Source organism: Bison bison, unplaced genomic scaffold (assembly GCF_000754665.1).
Source record: "Bison bison bison isolate TAMUID 2011002044 unplaced genomic scaffold, Bison_UMD1.0 scf7180017864530, whole genome shotgun sequence".
NCBI lineage: Eukaryota > Metazoa > Chordata > Mammalia > Artiodactyla > Bovidae > Bison > Bison bison.
In genome coordinates this window covers 2,057,968-2,077,802 of record NW_011495080.1, presented here as the reverse complement: position 1 = coordinate 2,077,802, position 19,835 = coordinate 2,057,968, and the positions used below count along the sequence as shown (strand labels likewise).

The following is a 19,835-nucleotide window of genomic DNA, read 5'->3' as shown; positions in this document are numbered from 1 at the left end:
GGATGAGTTTCGTGGCACGCAAGATCTTCTTTCCCCAACTAGAGATCGACCTGTGCTCCCTATGGTGGAAGCACGGAGTCTTAATCCCGGGACTTCAGAGAAGTCCCTAGCTAACCAACTGAAATCATTAGAAACGAACTACAAGTCCCAGAATGCACTGCACGATGGACGTCAATTCGAAGACCCCGCGTCTCCGAACTAGTTGCCCTCGCCTTTACTTGAATGGGAATAATCCCAGCGAAAATTGACGTCTGTGACTCAGGGCAGATTTTCGGGTATCCGTACGCCTGGGTCGGTCGAGAGTGCAGTTCGAGAAGGACAGCGTGGTACTTTCCTTATCAGGCGTCGCTTCGGGCAGCCTCACCCTCTTCTGGGGCTTCCGTGCGGCAGGAGGGCTCCGTTATTGCGCCTCCAAGATGGCGACTCTGTTGGCGGTAAATTCGGGTAGGTGCGGCCGGGGCAGAATGCAAGCTGTGGGCAAGGTGCTGACCCGTCCTTTAGGGAGAGACCCAGGCAGTGAGTTTTCTCGGAGTCCACGACCCCACTTGTGCATAAGTGCCCGCTTCTCCTTAGCTCCGGGGCTAGAGTCCCGCCCCTCCCCAGTTTGAATGGCGCGTGTCGGCACTGCGGCTCTAGCCCTAGAATTGGGTCTTAAGGTTCGAGACAGGGAGGCTTGGTCCACTGGAACAGGACGGGCAGTTCTCATAACCAGGGCCTAGTCTAGTGCCTTCCATTACCTATCCCAGTATGTGTCTGCGGTCCGAATTCCTGCAGGATTTGCAAGTCTCTGGCAATGGGGCCAGGAGACCGGAGATATTTTTCAGCCACGAGCGCAGGCTTAAAATGAAAACTCCCACCTCAAAATAGTCGCTGGGGCCCCTCTAGGTTGGATGGGAGGGTGGGTGGATGGGTAGTTCTACAGAAAGCAAGGTCCCTTGGTTATGAAGCCTGCAATCCGGAAGGTGGTCCAGAGTGCCGTGACTCCCGACTTGGCTTTTGTGGCCCGTCCCTTGATGCTCCTGAACCCTTGGAGCAGTAGACCGTCGGGGACGGGCAGAATCTAGAAGGGAGAGAAGAAAGTTTGAAGGACTTGGATTGGGTTCTCTTGTCAATTCTCAGTCGGGCGAGTACCCCGCCTCCCCACCCGTACCCCTGTCCCCACCTGGGCGTTTGAAAGAGTGGGTGGATTCTGATTGTCACAATTCCTGGGATGAACTGCAGGCGCCTAGTGGGCGGGCCGAGGATGCCAGAAGTGTTGTGGCGCCTGAAACGTGCCTGGGAAATGAAGAATTTCCTGCTTAGAATGCCTTGATTGAGCCGTGCTAAGCTTCATGGGTAGTTAAGAGCATATCTGGGTGGTAAATGCTTGTAGAGCATTTCACTCAAGAGGACTCTTTTGCTGGGCGCCTTTTCTGTCTCTGTACAGTCTTTTCTTGTTGCTGATACATTCTTTTCATGGGCTTCCCTGGTGGCTCAGCTGGTAAAGAATCCGCCTGCAATGCGGGAGATCTTCATTGCAGTGTGGGTTCGATCCCTGGGTTAGGAAGATCCTCTGGAGAAGGGAACAGCTACCCACTCCAGTATTCTGGCCTGGAGAATTCCATGGACTGTATATATAGTCCATGGGGTTACAAAGAGTTGGACACTACTGAGCGACTTTCACTTTTCACTTATTCTTTTCACATGATGATATTTTTGAAAACTTGTCTAAATCTGACTTTTGTAAATCAAACCCTTTCAGAACCACTATGATAAATTATTTTGTAATAATGAATTCTGTTTATTGAGCACCTCCTATTTTCCAGGCACTAGACCTAGAGTTGTGCTTTCATTTAGTCCGTCTTATACAGCTCTGGGGTAGTTGGTATTAAATACATCATTTTACAGATTTGGAGATAAGAGTCTTAGAGTACTTAACTTCTTCAAGGTTATACAGCTAATGATTTAAAGCCAGTTTTTTTTTTTTTTTTTCCTTGAAGCCAGTCTTTGATACTTAAATTTCTACGTGATCCTACTTGTGAAAGTGTTAGTCACTCAGTCATGTCTGACTCTTTGCAACCCCTGTGGACTGCAGCCCACCAGGCTCCTCTGTCCATGGAATTCTCCAGGCAAGAATACTGGAGTGGGTTGCCATTCCCTTCTCCAGGCAATCTTTCTGACCCAGGGATAGAATCTAGGTCTCCTGCATTACAGCAGACGTTTTCCACCGTCTGAGCCACCAGGGAAGCCCTGCTTAAGCAAAACCTAATTCATTTCATTACATAGAATTTTCATGTATCTAAATGTTAGCAGTGAAGTTACTTTTTTAATATTGCTGTCCTGCCCTCCCACCCAGATGTAAACTTAAAACAAGTCTTGCATGTTATATGTGTGGTTATATACTTTTCTTTGGAGAAGGCAAGGGCACCCCACTCCAGTACTCTTGCCTGGGAAATCCGATGGATGCAGGAGCCTGGTGGGCTGCAGTCCATGGGGTCGCGAAGAGTCGGACACGACTGAGCGACTTCACTTTAACTTTTCACTTTCATGCATTGGAGAAGGAAATGGCAACCCACTCCAGTGTTCTTGCCTGGAGAATCCCAGGGATGGCGGAGCCTGGTGGGCTGCCGTCTGTGGGGTCGCACAGAGTCGAACATGACTGAAGCGACTTAGCATACTTTTCTTTAGTATATATACTCATTGTAAGTTACTATTCTTAAACATAAATCATTGAAGGAAATTGCTGTTGCCAACAGCTGCAAAGAGTATAGATTGTATAATAATGCCTTGTGGCAGGAGTGTTTAATTGGCCACATAGAAAGGAAACATTTTTAAGAGCTGAGTCAGGAGAAATTTTTTTTAATATATATATACTTATTTATTTATATGGCTGCACTGTGTCTTAGTTGTGGCGTGCGAGATCTTTAGTTGTGACATGTGTGATCTAGTTCCCTGACCAGACATCGAACCCGGCCCCCTGCATTGGGAGTGTGGAGTCTTAGCTGCTGAACCACCAGGGAAGTCCCAGGAGAATGTTAAAAATAAAAAAAAGATGTCCAGGAAAGTAACCCAAACGCCCATTGACAAGTTAATGGGTAAATAGTGTGGTCTGCACATCTATAATGGAATGTTACTCAGCTTTGAAAAGGAAATCCTGTCCTATGCTAAAACCTTGAAGACTTTCTGCTAAGTGAAGTAAGCCAGTAACAAAAAGACAAATACTGTATAATTCTACTTATGTGAGGGATTGAAAGTAGTCACACTCACAGAAGCAAAAAATGTTGGTTGCCAGAGGCTGAGGGGGAGGGGGAAATGAGGGCTTGTTTAACAGGTACAAAATTTCAGTTTTGCAAGATGAAAGAGTTCTGGAGATCTGTTATATAACAGTATGATTGCCCTTAATGCTACTGAACTGCATACTTAAAAACATTTAAGATGGAAAATTCTATGCTATGTGCTTTTTATCATAGTTCAAGTAAAAACTTAAACATCTTAGAATTGTAGAAAGGGAAAAAACTAGATTGTAGAGTTCAACGACCTATGCCTGAGTTTCAGCTGCAAGGTTTACTAGTACTGTGACCCATGTCAGCCTGGCTGAGTAGACCTATAGGCTTGTGGGTAAGCAGCCATTAACACTGACAATCCTTGGAGGGTTATCTGGTCACCCCTGTCCTGTTCATAGCATTGTCTATTTCAGACCTTTTCCACGCTCATCAAATCTTCAACCTCCAACCGATCCCTTAGTCTCCTAGTCACACAGAAAGAAGCCAAAAGGCTTGAACTCTTTTTTCACCCTTAAACTTGGAAAGGTAGGTATATCTACACCCTTGAGTCAGTTGCCCTGTGTCTTCCTGTCTAAGGTAGATGCTACCCTTTACAGCCTTATCCCTGTTACTCCTTCCTCTTGTCGATTTGCCTCTGTGTCTTGTTCCTTTTCTTTCCATCAACTGCCCTCTTTCTTGATTTCATGCCGCACCCCAGTTACTGTCCGCTTGCTCCTCTTCACAGTCAGATCTTTCAAACACTCATCAATATTCACTGACTATTTCTATACCTTCTCCTCCTCCACCCACTCTAGTATCTTGTTGTTTAGTCACTAAGTTGCATGAGACTCTTTGCGACCATGGGCTGTAGCCCGGCAGGCTCCTCTGTCCATAGGGTTTCCCAGGCAAGAATACTGCAGTGGGTCGCCATTTCCCTCTCTAGGCGGTCGTCCCAATGCAGGGATTGAACCTGCATCTTGTGCCTTGGCAGGCAGATTCTTTCCTGCTGAGCCACCAGGGAAGCCTCTCTAGTCTGTTCTCATTCTCCTAAACAGCTCTCAACTTTTACATGCTTTTCTTTTTCAGTAAGTCCAGCAGACGTGTGAGATCTTTTTCTCACTTGATCTTCAAGGGTAAGACCAAAATCCTTAGCAGGAGCTAGTAAGCCCTGCATGGTGTGCCAGTTGCCCTCCTTGCGAACCCTTCTTGGTACTCTGGCTCTCTTGGCATTTTCAGCAGTTTGAGAAAGCAGCATTTCCTCTTGCCTTGGGAACCCATGTGCTGTCCTTTTTCCTTGTTGTGTTATGTCTACCACCTTCCACTCCCCCTTTTATCCTTCGCATTTCAGCCTAATAACCATCCCTTGCTCAGTGCATCCTTGCCTTCCCTGATCTCCCCGGCAAGGTCACATTCCTCTATTGTGCGGTCTTTGCCCGGGTGCTTCACTGTCGTAGCCCTTACCCCATATTGGAGATTGCCCTGAAGTGTGACTGTGGGAAATGTGCTTCCTCACTACACTGAGAGCTTATGCATATCTAGTCCATGACGAATGAGTGAATAGGTGGGATTTTTGATCTGTTATTGGATGCCTTCCCATAAAAGGAGGGAAGTAGAATTTTCTCTGGATTTCACTGAACTTATTTAAGCTATGTGTACTGCAAAGAATCGTTCATCAGAGGTTCTATTAAGTATTATTTTTACAGTCTATTTTTGTTAGCTTTTTTCAGATTTTAAAAATACTTGTGGTTAGGCAACTTTCACATTTGCCTACAAGTCATTTTTCTTTTTTTTAATTATTTATTTCTTTTAATTTGGCTGCATTGGGTCTTAGTTGCCAAATGTGAGACTCAGTTCCCTGGCCAAGGATTGAACTCGGGCCCCCTGCATTGGGAGCACTGAGCCGTACCCACTGAACTGCTAGGAAGTTCCTACAAGTCAGTTTTGGTAACTTTCCTTCATACTGTGTGCCAATCAGGAACCAGTTCTGACTCTACCAACAGCTCGAGCCTTTCTGTTTTACTGCCCTCATCCTGCTTAAGGTTCCATCACCTCATGAGTAACTTACCTACTGATCATCCTTGGGTCCTGACACTTCATATTCTAGTTAGTCTGTCCATCACACCATTGTCCAGGTTTATTTTGTCTTCTGGGGCTTCCCGTGTGGCTCAGTGGTAAAGAATCTGCCTGCCAATGCAGGAGATGCAGGTTCAGTTTCTGGATTGGCAAGATCCCTTGGAGAAGGAAATGGCAACCCACTCCAGTATTCTTGCCTGGAGAATCCCATGGATAGAGGAGCCTGGCGGGCTGTAGTCCACCAGGTCTCAAAGAATCGGACACAACTGAGTGACTGAGCATATGTGCATTTTGTCATCTACTACTTGAAACTTGCCCATTTGCTAATGGGAAAAATTCCATTTTGGCCAGGAAAACAAGGCTCAAACCTGCTCTGTCCTCAGCAGCTGGAAAGAGCCAAGAAAATGATCTCTAGGCAAGTCAGGTAGCCACTATCCAACTGGCCCCTCATAGGCAGTCACCAGGATCCAGGGTCAGGTCCTCATCTTGGCAGGCCTGGAGCTGTGATATTTGTTAGTTGTATCCAGAGTCCAGTAGATGCCAGTAATTTATTTTCTCTACTCACCCTCAGACAGATATGTACACCAGTATGTCAATTAATTGATCTTTAGTGGGAAGTACATCTGCATGGGTCCTCATTTCCTGAGCACATTTTATTCTGGAAAGTTTATATGACATGCTGTATTTTCCATCAGAAGATTGGCAAGTTTAGGGTCGAGACGGGAAAAGCAAAGCCTGGAGTTGGGTGATTGTTCTCTATGTAAGATCGAGACAATTGATCCCCATTCGATCACATCCCCATAGCAAAGACCTGACACACAGCTTCCTCCCTGCCCATCACATCGAGCTAGATGCTTCCTTTTGTATGTTCTCATAGGACTCTACTTCTTCATCATGCCTTTCATTATACTGTTGGTTGTGTTTTGAATTCTGCATTTAATGCCTGTCTTTCTCATCAATCCATAAGTTCATAAGCCCAGGGATCCTGTCTGTTCTGCTTGCTCTGTAGTCCCTGGCACGTGGAAGGCCCTCAGTCCAGTGAATGAATGCTCCAGCTTGACTGGTTTAGTCTGTCCTCTTCTTGCACATCTGGCTTCCTTGTGGCTTAGCTGGTAAAGAATCCACCTGCAATGCGGAAGACCTGGGTTCCATCCCTGGGTTGGGAAGATCCCCTGGAGAAGGGAATGCTACTCACTCCAGTATTCTGGCCTCAAGAATTCCGTGGACCGTATAGTCCATGGGGTCACAGAGTTGGACATGACTGTGTGACTTTTACTTTCTTACAGATCCCTTTAAAAAATTTTGCACAGTACTTTGCTGCCTTCTGACAACACTGTTCATAGATTGTAATGCATTTAGTTAGGTTACAGTTATCTTGCATGTCGTTCTGACTGTCCTGGTGACTTTAGTGGGATTTGTGTTTTCTTAGATATCAGTTAAACATGTTTGCAGCCCACTCTTCACGGTTTGAGCTATAGTTAGTGCATCACTTGAGTGAGTGAGTGGTTTTAGTTAGTTTCCCTTTCAGAGTCTTTATTAACATATAGGGGTACCATGTCTAATTGTTTGCAAATAGAAACTTTGGGCTTCTGTGTCATTTTTTTCAAACCGTACTTAGTAGCACATAGCAATAGCTCTGTAAGTATTACTTATTATTCTTAGTATCTTTACAAAGAAAAATGTGATTCTTTATTAAATGAGTTTACGGAAGAATTCTGTATTTCTATGCTGTTTTTTAACAGCTAGTGTCCCAGGCAAAGTAAAATACTTTTTTTCAGCTTCTAAGTTTTACAGACTCTGGTTCCTCCTCCCCCCATTCCTGCTTTTCCTCTGGATGATAGGGAGGGATGGAAAGGCAGTTACATTTATTGAGTGACTGTGATATGCCAGACACTGTGTTGTATGTTTTACTTAGTTTATTCTTAGTCCATTCAACCTTATGAAGCAGGTGATGTCCTTATTTTGTATATAAGGAAACTGAAATTCAGAGAGGTTAGTTTCTCACTGCATGTCACATAACTAATAAAGTGACAAAACCAGGTTCCACTAATGCTTCAGTTTAAAGTCAGGATTTACTTTGTATTAAGTTAGGTAAAATGATGTTTGTGTTATTGCTTGTGAATTCTAATACTCTTATATTAATGTTTGGTTTGTATATATAATGCCTTATATTTAAAAGTTTCTGTGAGTGTGACTAAAATGCGTAGACAATAACTTTGCCTTCTTTTCCAAATGTATGTTCTACTTGATGCTGATTTTATTTATTTTTCCTTTAAGCCGCTAGTCTGTGGGGCCCTTACAAAGACATTTGGCAGACTGTGGGAAATGCTCTTTGGAGAAGACAACCTGAGGCAGTCCACCTCCTTGACATGATTTTGAAGAAGCACAAACCTGACTTCATCTCATTGTTCAGAAATCCTGTAGGAGATTTTCTTTTTTTGCTTCTTGAATTTGCTTTTTCCTTTCAAGATTGAAGGAGCAAGTAAATTCTTAATGCATTTAAATGCAATATGTTACTTGTTCTAGTCTATTGATTAAAGTTTTTTCTAAAGATGAAAATTACCTAGGAGCAATTATTCTCTTCTTTCTGTTCTCCATGGAAGTTAATATAGCTTTTAATTCTAGCTAGCAGGTATCTTGATAGTATTTGAATATGATTTTAGAAGGTCTACATATTCCGGAAATAGAAGCCTTCTTGGAATTTCTGACTTGCAGTTAATCCATCTAAACTTAGTAAGGTTGATTCTTTTATTTATTTTCAGGTACACTTCAACATTTTAATTCTTTATAACGTTATGTAAATTGTGTTAACTGAATGAGTTAATTCTTACATATCGTTAATCACTGCATCTTGACATACTTTTCAATGAGGAGTAGATTACTTCAGCAGTGGGGGTTCATATTTGGAAACTCCTTTCCCTGCTGTTTGACAGTTTTCTTTATACACTAGCAAGGCCATCTAAGAGCTATTTATGGGTTTGTCTTACCAGAAAGAGCCCTGGCCTGGGAGCCAGTTGAACTGAGTTCCAGTCTTGGCTCTCCCACTGAAGAGTTGTGTGACCATAGGCAAGCCACCTGACTTCTCTGGGCATCAGTTTTTCCCTTCTGCAAATAGAGAAGGTGGATTAAATGACTATATGGCCTTTTTCAATGTAGAAATACCTAAGATTTTATTGCCCATCAAGTAATTCTGTACTATGTTATATGTTAAATATTTGCAGGTAAATCTTTTTGCAAATAAGACTACATTTTAAAATAACATACTAACAAGCTATCATTAGTCCTCCTATTTAATTCAGCAATTCATTTCCATTTGCTGTCTTCCACTTGAAGATTGATTGTTTTTATACTTCTTAAAGATATTATTGGAAAGTTCCTTAGATACTTGAAAAGTTGGATGCTGTTTTGTGTGATTTCTCAACCTTTCCAAGTTGAGCAGAAATAGTTATTGAGAAGGTAATCAAAAAAAAAAAAAAAAGAAGGTAATCATAGTGTAAAAAGTTGAAAGTGATGTAAAATGTTACCTCATAAAGTTCTAACTGTAGATCATATGATAAGAAATACTGTTGGTCTTGTTGTCAGACTGCTTTGTGAATGAACTTCTCTAGGTAACAGTTAACACCTTGTTTCCATGTGCCATTTTCATGAAATGATCCTATTTATTTATTTTTACTGTTGTAGCCAAAAAACGTTCAACAACATGAGAAGGTTCAGAAAGCCAGCACAGAGGGAGTTGCCATTCAGGGTCAACAGGGAACCCGACTTCTTCCCGAACAGCTCATTAAAGAGGCTTTTATCCTCAGTGACCTTTTTGATATTGGAGAACTGGCAGCTGTTGAACTTCTTTTGGCTGGTAGGTTGACACTTAACCTATGGTCAGGCAGTACATACATATACAATTATTCGCTTGTAATTTCAAATATTACACCATTTAGATTCCGCAGTAGTTTCTAAAGATGCAGTGTATTTGATATTCACAATATTGCCTTTTGTTTATCTTTGACTAATGGGAAGGCTTTCGTTTAGTGGTCAGAGTTGTTTAAGGAAATTTAACTGTTTTAAGATAGACTTTTTCTCGGTCATTGACTCGCAAAGAATAGCTGACTGCATCTCAGACGTTTTTATAGCACAGAGCATTTCTTGTCATACAAGGAGTAAGAAGGTAAGGTCACTGCTTTTTTGGCATTTCTTTTGGAGGGGGTGATTCAGACAATGAATAGGTAAAGAATATTCATGACTGAGTGAAGTTGCTCGGTCGGGTCTGACTCTTTGCAACCCCACGGACTGTAGCTTGCCAGGCTCCTCCGTCCATGGAATTCTCCAGGCATAATATAATACTTCCCCAGGGGATCTTCCTGACCCAGGGATTGAACACAGGTCTACCTCATTGAAGGCAGACTCTTTACCATCTGAACCACAAGGGAAGTTCCTAGGTAAAGAATAAGATAATGTCAATAATACTGAGTTCTAGGAAGGAAGTAAAACACAGCAGTGGGGTAGAGATGGGGGCTGGTAGAGGGAACTGTGTAAGGAGTGTACTAAGGGAAGGCCTCTCTGAGATTGGAGCCTTCGCTCTGGAACCTGTATGATGACAAGGTACCAGAGTTGTTGGGGAAGGGTGTTCCAGGGATTGTAGAGCTTGAGGTGCGAGCAGAGGCATGCCAAAGGACACAAAGACCACAGTGGGCAGAACATCATGAATGAGGGCGAGAGCGAAAGAAGACAAGGACATCATAGGGGTCAGATCATAGTCTTGCAGGCCGTGAACATTGTTTGGATTTTATTCTAATTGCAGTGGGAAGTTGTTGGCAGGGGCTTTAAGCATAAGAATTATAGTATCTGGAAAAACTGAAATGATTTGTCCTGCTGCAATATAGAAAAAAGATTGAAATTTCCGTAAAATAAGTAGTTCATTTTAGTCATAGCTGGGGAGCCATGTGAAGAAGCCAGGAGGACATTTTAATTGAAAGACAGTCTAATATATCTGAAGATAACCATGTAGCTGCCAGAATAATATCTGGCTTTTGACCTAAGGTTATATTAAAAGAAGTAAGATATTGAGAATGACTAAGGTCATTTTCCCATTCTGTGATGGAGATGTTAACTGGGCATGCTCCAGTTGTGAGTTTAATTCAAAACTTAATTTACCAAATATTTTTCCTGTGCATATTATATGTCAGGCACTGTGTTAAGATTCCAGGGATATAAAGATGAATAAAACCTCAGCTAGCTTATAAGTTATTATAAGTGAAATTATTACACTATACATAAAGGAGCTGATAGTCTAATAACTGAGAAAGACATAGAAACCAGTAATTTTGCCCCATTAAGTGCAGTAATGCAAAGTTTGGGGACGGCCCAGCGGGGAGATGTTTAAATTGACCTCAGGTTGTAGAGAAGTCCGCAGAGATCACGGGGCTTCCAGTGGTTGTTGAGAGTAATTAGGCACGTGTCAGGTGGAGTAGGTGTGCACTCAGAAGACAAGGGACAGCCGGGCAGAAGTCGCCTGTGAGAACTGTGAGGCAGTGAGACAAATTTGGGGAAGAGAAGGGAGGAGAGTGTAGGAGTGACTGGGCCAAGGGTAGAAGAAAACCATAGGAAATGAAACTGTAGGCAAGGTTGTTCAGAAAAGACAAAGTAGAATTTACTCAAAGGGGAGTAGTGCAAAAGAGCAAGTAAAAGTAGAAACATAAGAAAAGGTTATTTAATTTACTAGGGGAAGAATCTTAAAAATATTTGAAAGATTTTATGTGAAAGGGAATAAAACGATGGATAGGTGTTTGAAGTAGAGCCCCTTAAACCCTGAGGTAGGGCCCCTTCAGTTCAGTCGTTCAGTCATGTCCGACTCTTTGCAACCCCATGAACCGCAGCACACCAGGCCTCCCTGTCCATCACCAACTCCCGGAGGCCACCCAAACCCATGTCCATCGAGTCGGTGATGCCATCCAACCATCTCATTCTCTGTCGTCCCCTTCTCCTCCTGCCCTCAATCTTTCCCAGCATCAGGGTCTTTTCCAATGAATCAGCTCTTTGCATCAGGTAGCCAAAGTATTGGAGTTTCAGCTTCAACATCACTCCTTCCAATGAACACCCAGAAATGATCTCCCTTAGGGTGGACTGGTTGGATCTCCTTGCAGTCCAAGGGACTCTCAAGAGTCTTCTCCAACACCACAGTTCAAAAGCATCAATTCTTTGGCGCTCAGCTTTCTTCACAGTCCAACTCTCACATCCATACATAACCCTGAGATTTCATAATTTCTTTGAACTGAGCATTGGTATCATGATTTTTGTCGCAGCCTAAACACATACATGTTTACTTCCTAAATTATTTCTCAACTTCCTTTTCCAGGAGAGCACCAACAGCCACATTTTCCTGGCCTCACCAGAGGATTAGTAGCTGTTCTTTTATACTGGGATGGAAAGCGGTGCATTGCAAATTCCCTGAAAGCCTTGATACAGTCCCGACGAGGAAAGACATGGACCCTTGAACTCAGGTCTGTTTGCATGCTAAGATTTCAGGACTTAATTAGAAATTGCTTGAAGAATTATAATTTTAGAAACAAAACTTTGTCTTTGGTATGTATAACATAAGTTGAGTAATAAACCCTCCCTTTTTGTGCCAGGAATAACACAACAGTTTAAACCTGCTTTATTTCATTTAAAAATGAAATATTACTCAGTTATTTGTGGTTAGAAGTTTACTGAAACACAGTGATCTGAAAACAATGAAAAGAGCTAGGTTATAACTCATCCTGGTTGTTTCCAGTTATCCAACATTATTGTCAAAAGAGTATTTGCTATATCCATGTGATGAGGAAGTTTAAACACTATCATTCATGGTAACTTGATTTTTTATCACAGTCCGGAGCTCGTTTCTATGACAACACGGTTTACTGATGAGCTGATGGAGCAAGGATTGACTTACAAAGTTCTTACTCTGGTGTCACAGATTGATGTTAACAATGAGTTTGAGAAACTGCAGCGTGAGAGAGGTCTGGGTAGTGAAAAACATCGGAAGGAGGTGAGTGTTAGATGCGTCAGTTCATAGTTGTCTGCGTCAGATCTTGAAGGCAGAAAAGCCATGTCAGCCAGAACATTCTTCTAATACATGCGTAGGAAAATTAATAACACTGAAGTGTGGTCAGTTCATGACACTGACGTGCACTTGTTTCAGTCTCTTTCTAGTCACAGTGTGCCATGCTAGCACTTTTTCTAGAATGAGGCCTTTAAGAAATTGGTTATCCTGTAGAGGAAACTGGAGTTAGGATTTCAGAATCGGAAAGCTGAGATTTTAGGGTCACTTATGGACTCAGATACGTTTATTTAGTTCACCTTTATAATAGATAGTTGATACTTTGGAATAAGATCAGGCTTCATAGTAATTCATTTATAATGATAATCATTCACCTTCACCTTTATTTCTAGGTTTCTGATCTCATCAAGGAGTGCAGGCAGTCTCTGGCAGAAAGCCTTTTCGCCTGGGCTTGCCAGTCACCTTTAGGCAAAGATGACACTCTCCTCCTTATCGGACATTTGGAAAGAGTGACGGTTGAGGCCAATGGCTCGTTGGATGCAGTGAACCTGGCTCTTCTTATGGCGCTTTTGTACTGCTTCGATAGCAGCTTTATAGAAGAAAGCACAGAGGAACGTGATGGTAGTGAACTTTGTATCCATTAATACATTTATTTTAAAAAATCAGATTTAATTGTGGAGATGACATTTAAGAAAGGTGACAGTCTAACAACTAAAATATAAATTGTAAAGTTTATTCCTTTGTGTGTAATGCATCCATATTTGAATATTTAGATATAAGATCACATTTTGAAAGTAATTTCAACCCCGTTTGATGTTTCTTTTATCGTTTGGGATTTTAAAATGGGAAAGTGGCTAAAGGATTTACAATGTGTGTTTGTGAATTATGCATGCATAACTTGCTTGTTTGTTATTTATTCACGTTTTAAACCTTTCATTCTAAGGGAGGATGACTATAATTTTTAGTAACATATCATCTTTGATGTTGTTTTCTGTGAAGTAGATAGAATTTCTCTTGCTAACCTTGTAAATGGGCTTCTCTGGTGGTTCAGCAGTAAAGAATCCATTTGGCAGTGCAGGATATACACGTTCGATCCCTGGGTCGAGAAGATCCCCTGGAGAAGGAAATGGCAACCCACTCTAGTATTCTTGCCTGGGAAATCCCATGGAGAGAGGAGCTTGGCAGGCTACAATCCATGGGGTCACAAAAGAGTCAGACATGACTTAGCAACTAAACAACTTAAACAACAACCTTATAAATGTTATTGCTTAGAGCTGAGGATCTTAAAAATGACTCTCACAAAGGAAGATTATTGCTATTCAATGTCATGCGTGCATGCTAAGTCGCTTCAGTCACGTCTGACTCTTTGTGACCCTTTTGACTGCCAGGCTCTTCCATCCATGCAATTCTCTAGGCAAGAATACTGGAGTGGGTTGCCATGCCCTCCAGGGGATCTTCCCAACCCAGGGATTGAACCTGCTTCTCTTATGTCTTCTGCCTTGGCAGGCAGGTTCTTTACCACTAGCGCCACCTGGGAAACCCATTTAATGTCATAAATATTTATAATTATTCCGACAGTTATCCCCTGTCCGCTTTTGATTGTGTCATCCCAGCCTTTCATTAGATATGTGAAGAGAACAGACGGTTCCCATTCGTCTTTGGAGATCATCCTTAGCCGTTAGGAAAGGCTTATGTAAAACACAGTATCCCGTACCTCCAGTCGAATTGTCGGGTGATACGTCATGTCACATCACAGGCAGCACCTGTGCTTTGTTGTTCAGTCGCTCAGTTGTGTCCGACTCTTTGCGACGCCATGGACTGCAGCACGCAGGCCTCCCTGTCCATCACCATCTCCTGGAGCTTGCTCAGACTCACGTCCATTGACCTGTGCTACTCATATAGGAATGCTGCCAGTTAGTGCATTGGTCAGATTTCCTGGATTGAATGAAATGAAGCACAGAATTAAGTGGGTGTTGGCTGTGTTAATGGAAGTTTGTAAGCTGGAACTTTGAAATGCTAAATAGAATGGGAAGTTTCATAGGCTTGGGGTACTTATTTGGATTATCTCATCTTAATTACTTGTTGATCTTTCTGAATATCTTTGTTAACGGGAGTAGTGAATTACTAATTCATGTATAACAGTAGACATAAACTTTAAAAATACAGAAAATTAAAGAAAGTGTTCTTTCTGGTTTAAGGTTGGAACCACTGAACTAGTTATTCACAGAATGACATCAAAACAAAAAATAAGAAAACAATGAAGCAAAATAAAATTCGTAGGTGATCAGTGATGTTTCCCACTATTTTAGATTTATTTGGGATCTTGTGCTTTTTGAAGTACCATAGTATAATTGAAAATACCTTAATTATTTGGTTGTTTCATTTATGTTATAATCAGACTAGATGCATGTTTGCAGTTGGCATGCTTTGTTTTGGTCAGGGTTTTCTTTTTAATACTTTAAATTCAGGCTATTATTTATCTCATAAAAGTATCTTTCTTTAATCTTTAATGTTGGTTTATATTTTGGAATTAGTGCACAGAAAAAAATGAGTGGCTGTTTAACTTTTTTCAAATTTGTTAATAGAACACTTACCAAAAAAAAATCACTGAAAGTAATGAAACTAAAATTTAGGATTATTGTCATTTCTTTCAGTTTTAGTTTGTACAGTTTTTACAATAGTGTACTTATTTCAAAGATTAATGTTTAGTCTTTTTTTATAGAAATTCTCTGACTTTCTTATTCTTAGATATCATTCCTATACATCAAAAGTGGAAATTTTCTCTACTTTTTGGTACAGTGTCTGTTTTTGTTTTCAGATATGATTCATCAACTTCCGCTGTTGACAGAGAGACAATACATCGCAACAATTCACTCTCGCCTTCAGGACTCACAGCCTTGGAAGCTGCCAGGGCTGCAAGCCACAGTGAGGCTTGCCTGGGCGCTGGCCTTGAGGGGGATATCTCAGCTGCCTGATGTGACAGGTAAACTGCTTGTAGGTCATTTTCTTATGAGAAACGATGTATCTGCATTTAATATTTCAGAAAAGGTGTGACATTTGACAAGTCTAAACATGAGCCTAGGAAGATACTTAGAGTTGTGGTGAATGAATGTTTTCCTTTTTTTCTTGTCTCTCAAAAGAAACTATTCAAAAAAATTTTTTCCCTTTCTTGTAGCTAGTGATAATTCTCTTTTAGCTTCTTTTTTTCTTAAGAGTTTGAAATTTGAAAATGACAGTGTAACATACATATATATGTATTTTAACTTTTTCTTCTTGGGTTTGTTCACAAACAAATTTTTCTCACATTGTGTCAGATTAAAAACTAGTATTATTTAAAAATGCAGTGTGTTAGGAGGTGTTTGGTTCAGTCAGTAATGGATGTGGAATTCTGACTTCTAACGATGTTTTCTGCTGTAGCGTATCCTCTTCTGCCGTGTATGTTCATCATGCACGTGGTTTATCATCATACTAGTGGTTTACTGTAACAGGATGAGAAATAAGCTTTTGTTGTCATTTGAAGCCCCTGAAATTGTCACTTCTGTAGGTTTTTATGGTAAATTTGGAAAGATTTTATTAAAATTTACAGTCCATGGGCTTCCCAGGTGGCACAGTGGTAAAGAATCTGCTTGTCAGTGCAGGAGACACAGGAGACATGGGTCCGATCCATGGGTTGGGAAGATCCCCTGGAGGAGGCAATGGCAACCCACTCCAGTATTCTTGCCTGGAGAATCCCAGGGACAGAGGAGGCTGGTGGGAGGGCTACAGTCCCTGGAGTCGCAAAAGTGGGAAACGAGTGAGTGGCTGAGCATGCACGTCAGTTTTCTAGTTTTAGAGTGTCCGCAGATTCCAGGAGCTTGTCAATTGTGTGATTCCAGAACATGTTCACTAGTCTCATGTTGCTCCCAAGTGGGCTATGGAAAGCTTTTTTTATGTTACAGATTTTTCTTTGGCCGAGTGTTGTTTATATTAAAGCTGATAAAAGGCTAATTAGACATTTACATTTATGTACAAATTCTGTTTTTTAACTATGCCTCTTCATTTATGAGTCTTATTTCAGTACTTTTGGGGCATAAAATGACCCTATGTACTTTTAAGTAGCTTTGTGATAGTTAATTAAATTCATATACTGTAAATTACTGTACCATTGCCCTAATCTTGAGAGGCACATAGAATATGCTGTACTTCATTACTGAATAGTAGATAAGAATAGTCTAGAAATGTGGACCTGGTTTCAAGTCCTAGATCTTTGGCTACTTAATCTCTTTGGTTTTGCGTGCTCATATCCTTTCATAATCTTTGAAGTTAGGGGCATTATAATGAACATTTTAAATACAAATTTTTTTCTGTTAATTTATATTTTAAAAATTACTAGAAAAAATGAATAACTTATCTTATATTGCAGAAATGGTGATTTCTTGAATCCAGACAAGTTTTACCAAGATCTGAATTTTGAAAAATTGTTTTCTACTCTTTATTATAGACTTCTGTAAATTTTATCATATGTGTTTATTACATTATTTTATAAAAGTGTATTTTGAGTTTTATTAAACTATAACATTTTTGTGTACTGTTTTGAGACATTAAAACTCATTTTACATTAATGTATTAGTGTACTTTATTACCTAAGTAGTCTTTAAAAAGTAGTTCTTAATTCTAGTATTTCTGAATTCAAGTGAAGACTTGGAACTAATTATTATTGTTGTTATATATTTAATTAACCATTTCAGTAATTATTATTAGTAGTAATAACAAATAATTAAGAAACTATTTTGTTCTCGAGTTTGTATAATATGGGTAGATATACAGGCTTTATTTCAAAATGCCAAACAGTATATAAACAAAAAAAGAAAAAAACCAACCAATCTCTTTCCCTCTGGTTGAGAATATCCTGGTTTATATCTATTCCAAGGCATTGAAAATGTACCTTAAGGAACAGATCATATTTGGTCTCTATGACAGTGAAACAGAATAAGCTATTTAACAGTTATTTTCCAAAGCCAGATTATCACAAAATTACCTAGCATTTTTAAAGTTTAAAAGAAGTGAACAGCAATGTAGTTTTTGATGGAAAGATGCAGCATCACCCATGATATACTTTTACTGAAAAAATGGAATGTAATTAATTAAGCTGCTTAAGATCAAACATCAATTTTTAAGAGGAAAAGGAATGTAGTAACTATACCACTGGGACGCAATGCTAACCCACATGGTGGAAAATGCTACAATATAAGACTTAGTTTTTTCAGCAGAATAAAGGGCAAGAGAAAAATGAAAAAGATGTAAGAGGAGCCTACAGATATATCAGTTAATTGCAGTGTATAAACCTTATTTGGATACAGATTCTAACAAATTGCTCAAAGACAGAAGCAAAAAGACAAAACTAAAATCTTTAATAGCATTTATGGGACAGTTGTAAATTTGACCACTGACTGTAGTTTTGATTTTGAATTATGTGGCAAAATACTAATGACATTACATATGTGGTTAATTTTTTCCCTTTTTTTTTAAGTGCCATTTTGAGTTACATACTTAGAAGTATAGTGTTAAATTGTCTGGTATTTGCTGCTGCTAAGTCACTTCAGTTGTGTCCGACTCTGTGCAACCCCAGAGATGGCAGCCCACCAGGCTCCCCCATCCCTGGGATTCTCCAGGCAAGAACACTGGAGTGGGTTGCCATTTCCTTCGCCAATGCATGAAAGGGAAAAGTGAAAGTGAAGTCACTCAGTCATGTCGGACCCTCAGCAACCCCATGGACTGCAGCCTTCCAGGCTCCTCTGTCCATGGGATTTTCCAGGCAAGAGTACTGGAGTGGGGTGCCATTGGTATAGACTTCAGTCTAAATTAAGTGGAGAGGAAGAATACATGGAGAACTAAATGATACAAAGTTAATCGTAAATGGTTAATATTGTAGCTAGGTGTTGGGGATGTGGAGGTTCATTATACTTGTTTTCTCTTTTTTCACTTATCTGTTTAAAGTTTTCCAAGTACAAAGCTAAAAATATTACAAATAGACCACTTTGTCTTTAGGCTAAGATTTATTTAGTTTTTCAGTTTTTGCTACTTGTTTACCAAATTAATAGAGTTGCTTAAGTGGTCATGTTTTTGATTTTCACTTGTTGACTGAAGACTTTTGCCAAATGATCCAGTTCATTTCATTGAGATTAAAGCCTTGGCATCATTTAAACTTGTTAATATTTTGATAATAGCTTTCTGACTACATATGTGTTACATCATACATCTGTTAAGTGTTTATTTTCTTTTATCACTCTTAATGTTACTGTGAAGAGCAGATGGTTTTCTAATGCACTTTTTTGGTAGTTCTTTGGGGTTTATTAGTCAATTACAGTTACACACTGTCTTATTTTGTGTGTAACTCAAAATATACACAAACGAAAGGTTGAGAAGAGATCTGAATTTTGACCTATCAGGAGAATATTATCAAGTACTATAATCTAGTAACTTTTCCTCCATGTGCTATTTTTCTAAATACATTTCTAGCTCTGGCTGAATTCACAGAAGCAGATGAAGCAATGGCAGAGCTTGCAATTGCTGACAACGTTTTCCTGTTCCTCACTGAATCTGTAGTGGTGTCAGAAAACTTCTATCAAGAGGAATTTTACATTCGTAGAATCCACAATCTCATTACAGATTTCTTGGCACTTATGCCAATGAAGGTAAGTGTAATAATGCAGGGTGAGTAAGAGTGGTAGAAGATAATATAAGACTCATTAACCGAGAACAAACTAAAAGGAAGTAATATTTGACATTGAGAGTGGTTTATAATGAGAAAGTAGTAAGCAAGTGAAAATGCTTCTGTGGGCAGAAAATTATTAACTCCGTGCTATCCTGAGGAATCAGTGTTAAGGTTGCCTTATTTAATGCTATTTATACATGATTTGGAAGATGCATAGTGGAGAATCTCCAGTTTTATAGATAAATGTTTAAACACTTAATTGTAGTGTGTAAAATGGACCTCCACATAGATACAGGTAATGGGTTTAAGAAACTAATGCAAAGGTTAGTTTTTCTTTATTTTTTTTTTTGTTAAATAATAAGGCCCAGGTGCCCTGCCCACCTCTAGTGTGAGGTTACATTTAAATAAAGTGCTGGAGCTATAGCTTTGTTCCAGAAAGGGATTCTTAGAGCCATTTCAGACAGTTCCTTCATAGCATATTTCTGTGTGCCATTTTGTGCCAAGGAAGTGGTGGCAGGAAGTAAAAGAGAGAGTCTAGTTCCAGTTCAGCCGCTCAGTTGTGTCTGACTCTTAGCGACCCCATAAATCGCAGCATGCCAGGCCTCCCTGTCCATCACCAACTCCCAGAGTTCACTCAAACTCATGTCCATCGAGTCGGTGATGCCATCCAGCCATCTCATCCTCTGTCATTCCCTTCTCCTCCTGCCCCCAATCCCTCCCAGCATCAGGGTCTTTAGCCATCTCATCCTCTGTCGTCCCCTTCTCCTCCTACTCCCAATCCCTCCCAGCATCA

At 40.3% G+C, this 19,835-nt stretch overlaps 1 protein-coding gene across 1 annotated transcript in view; it reads left to right on the top strand.

Moving 5' to 3' along the window:
• Positions 1 to 239: 239 nt before the first annotated feature.
• Positions 240 to 19,835, top strand: part of NUP205 (nucleoporin 205kDa) — an 80,379-nt gene continuing 60,783 nt past the window's right edge. Inside the window, exons 1-8 of the mRNA XM_010831626.1 lie at positions 240 to 444; positions 7,593 to 7,735; positions 8,997 to 9,168; positions 11,665 to 11,809; positions 12,177 to 12,336; positions 12,741 to 12,969; positions 15,167 to 15,331; positions 18,847 to 19,022. Coding sequence (XP_010829928.1) covers positions 417 to 444; positions 7,593 to 7,735; positions 8,997 to 9,168; positions 11,665 to 11,809; positions 12,177 to 12,336; positions 12,741 to 12,969; positions 15,167 to 15,331; positions 18,847 to 19,022 — 1,218 coding nt within the window. The 5' untranslated portion in view covers positions 240 to 416. The remainder of the gene's footprint in view (positions 445 to 7,592; positions 7,736 to 8,996; positions 9,169 to 11,664; positions 11,810 to 12,176; positions 12,337 to 12,740; positions 12,970 to 15,166; positions 15,332 to 18,846; positions 19,023 to 19,835) is intronic.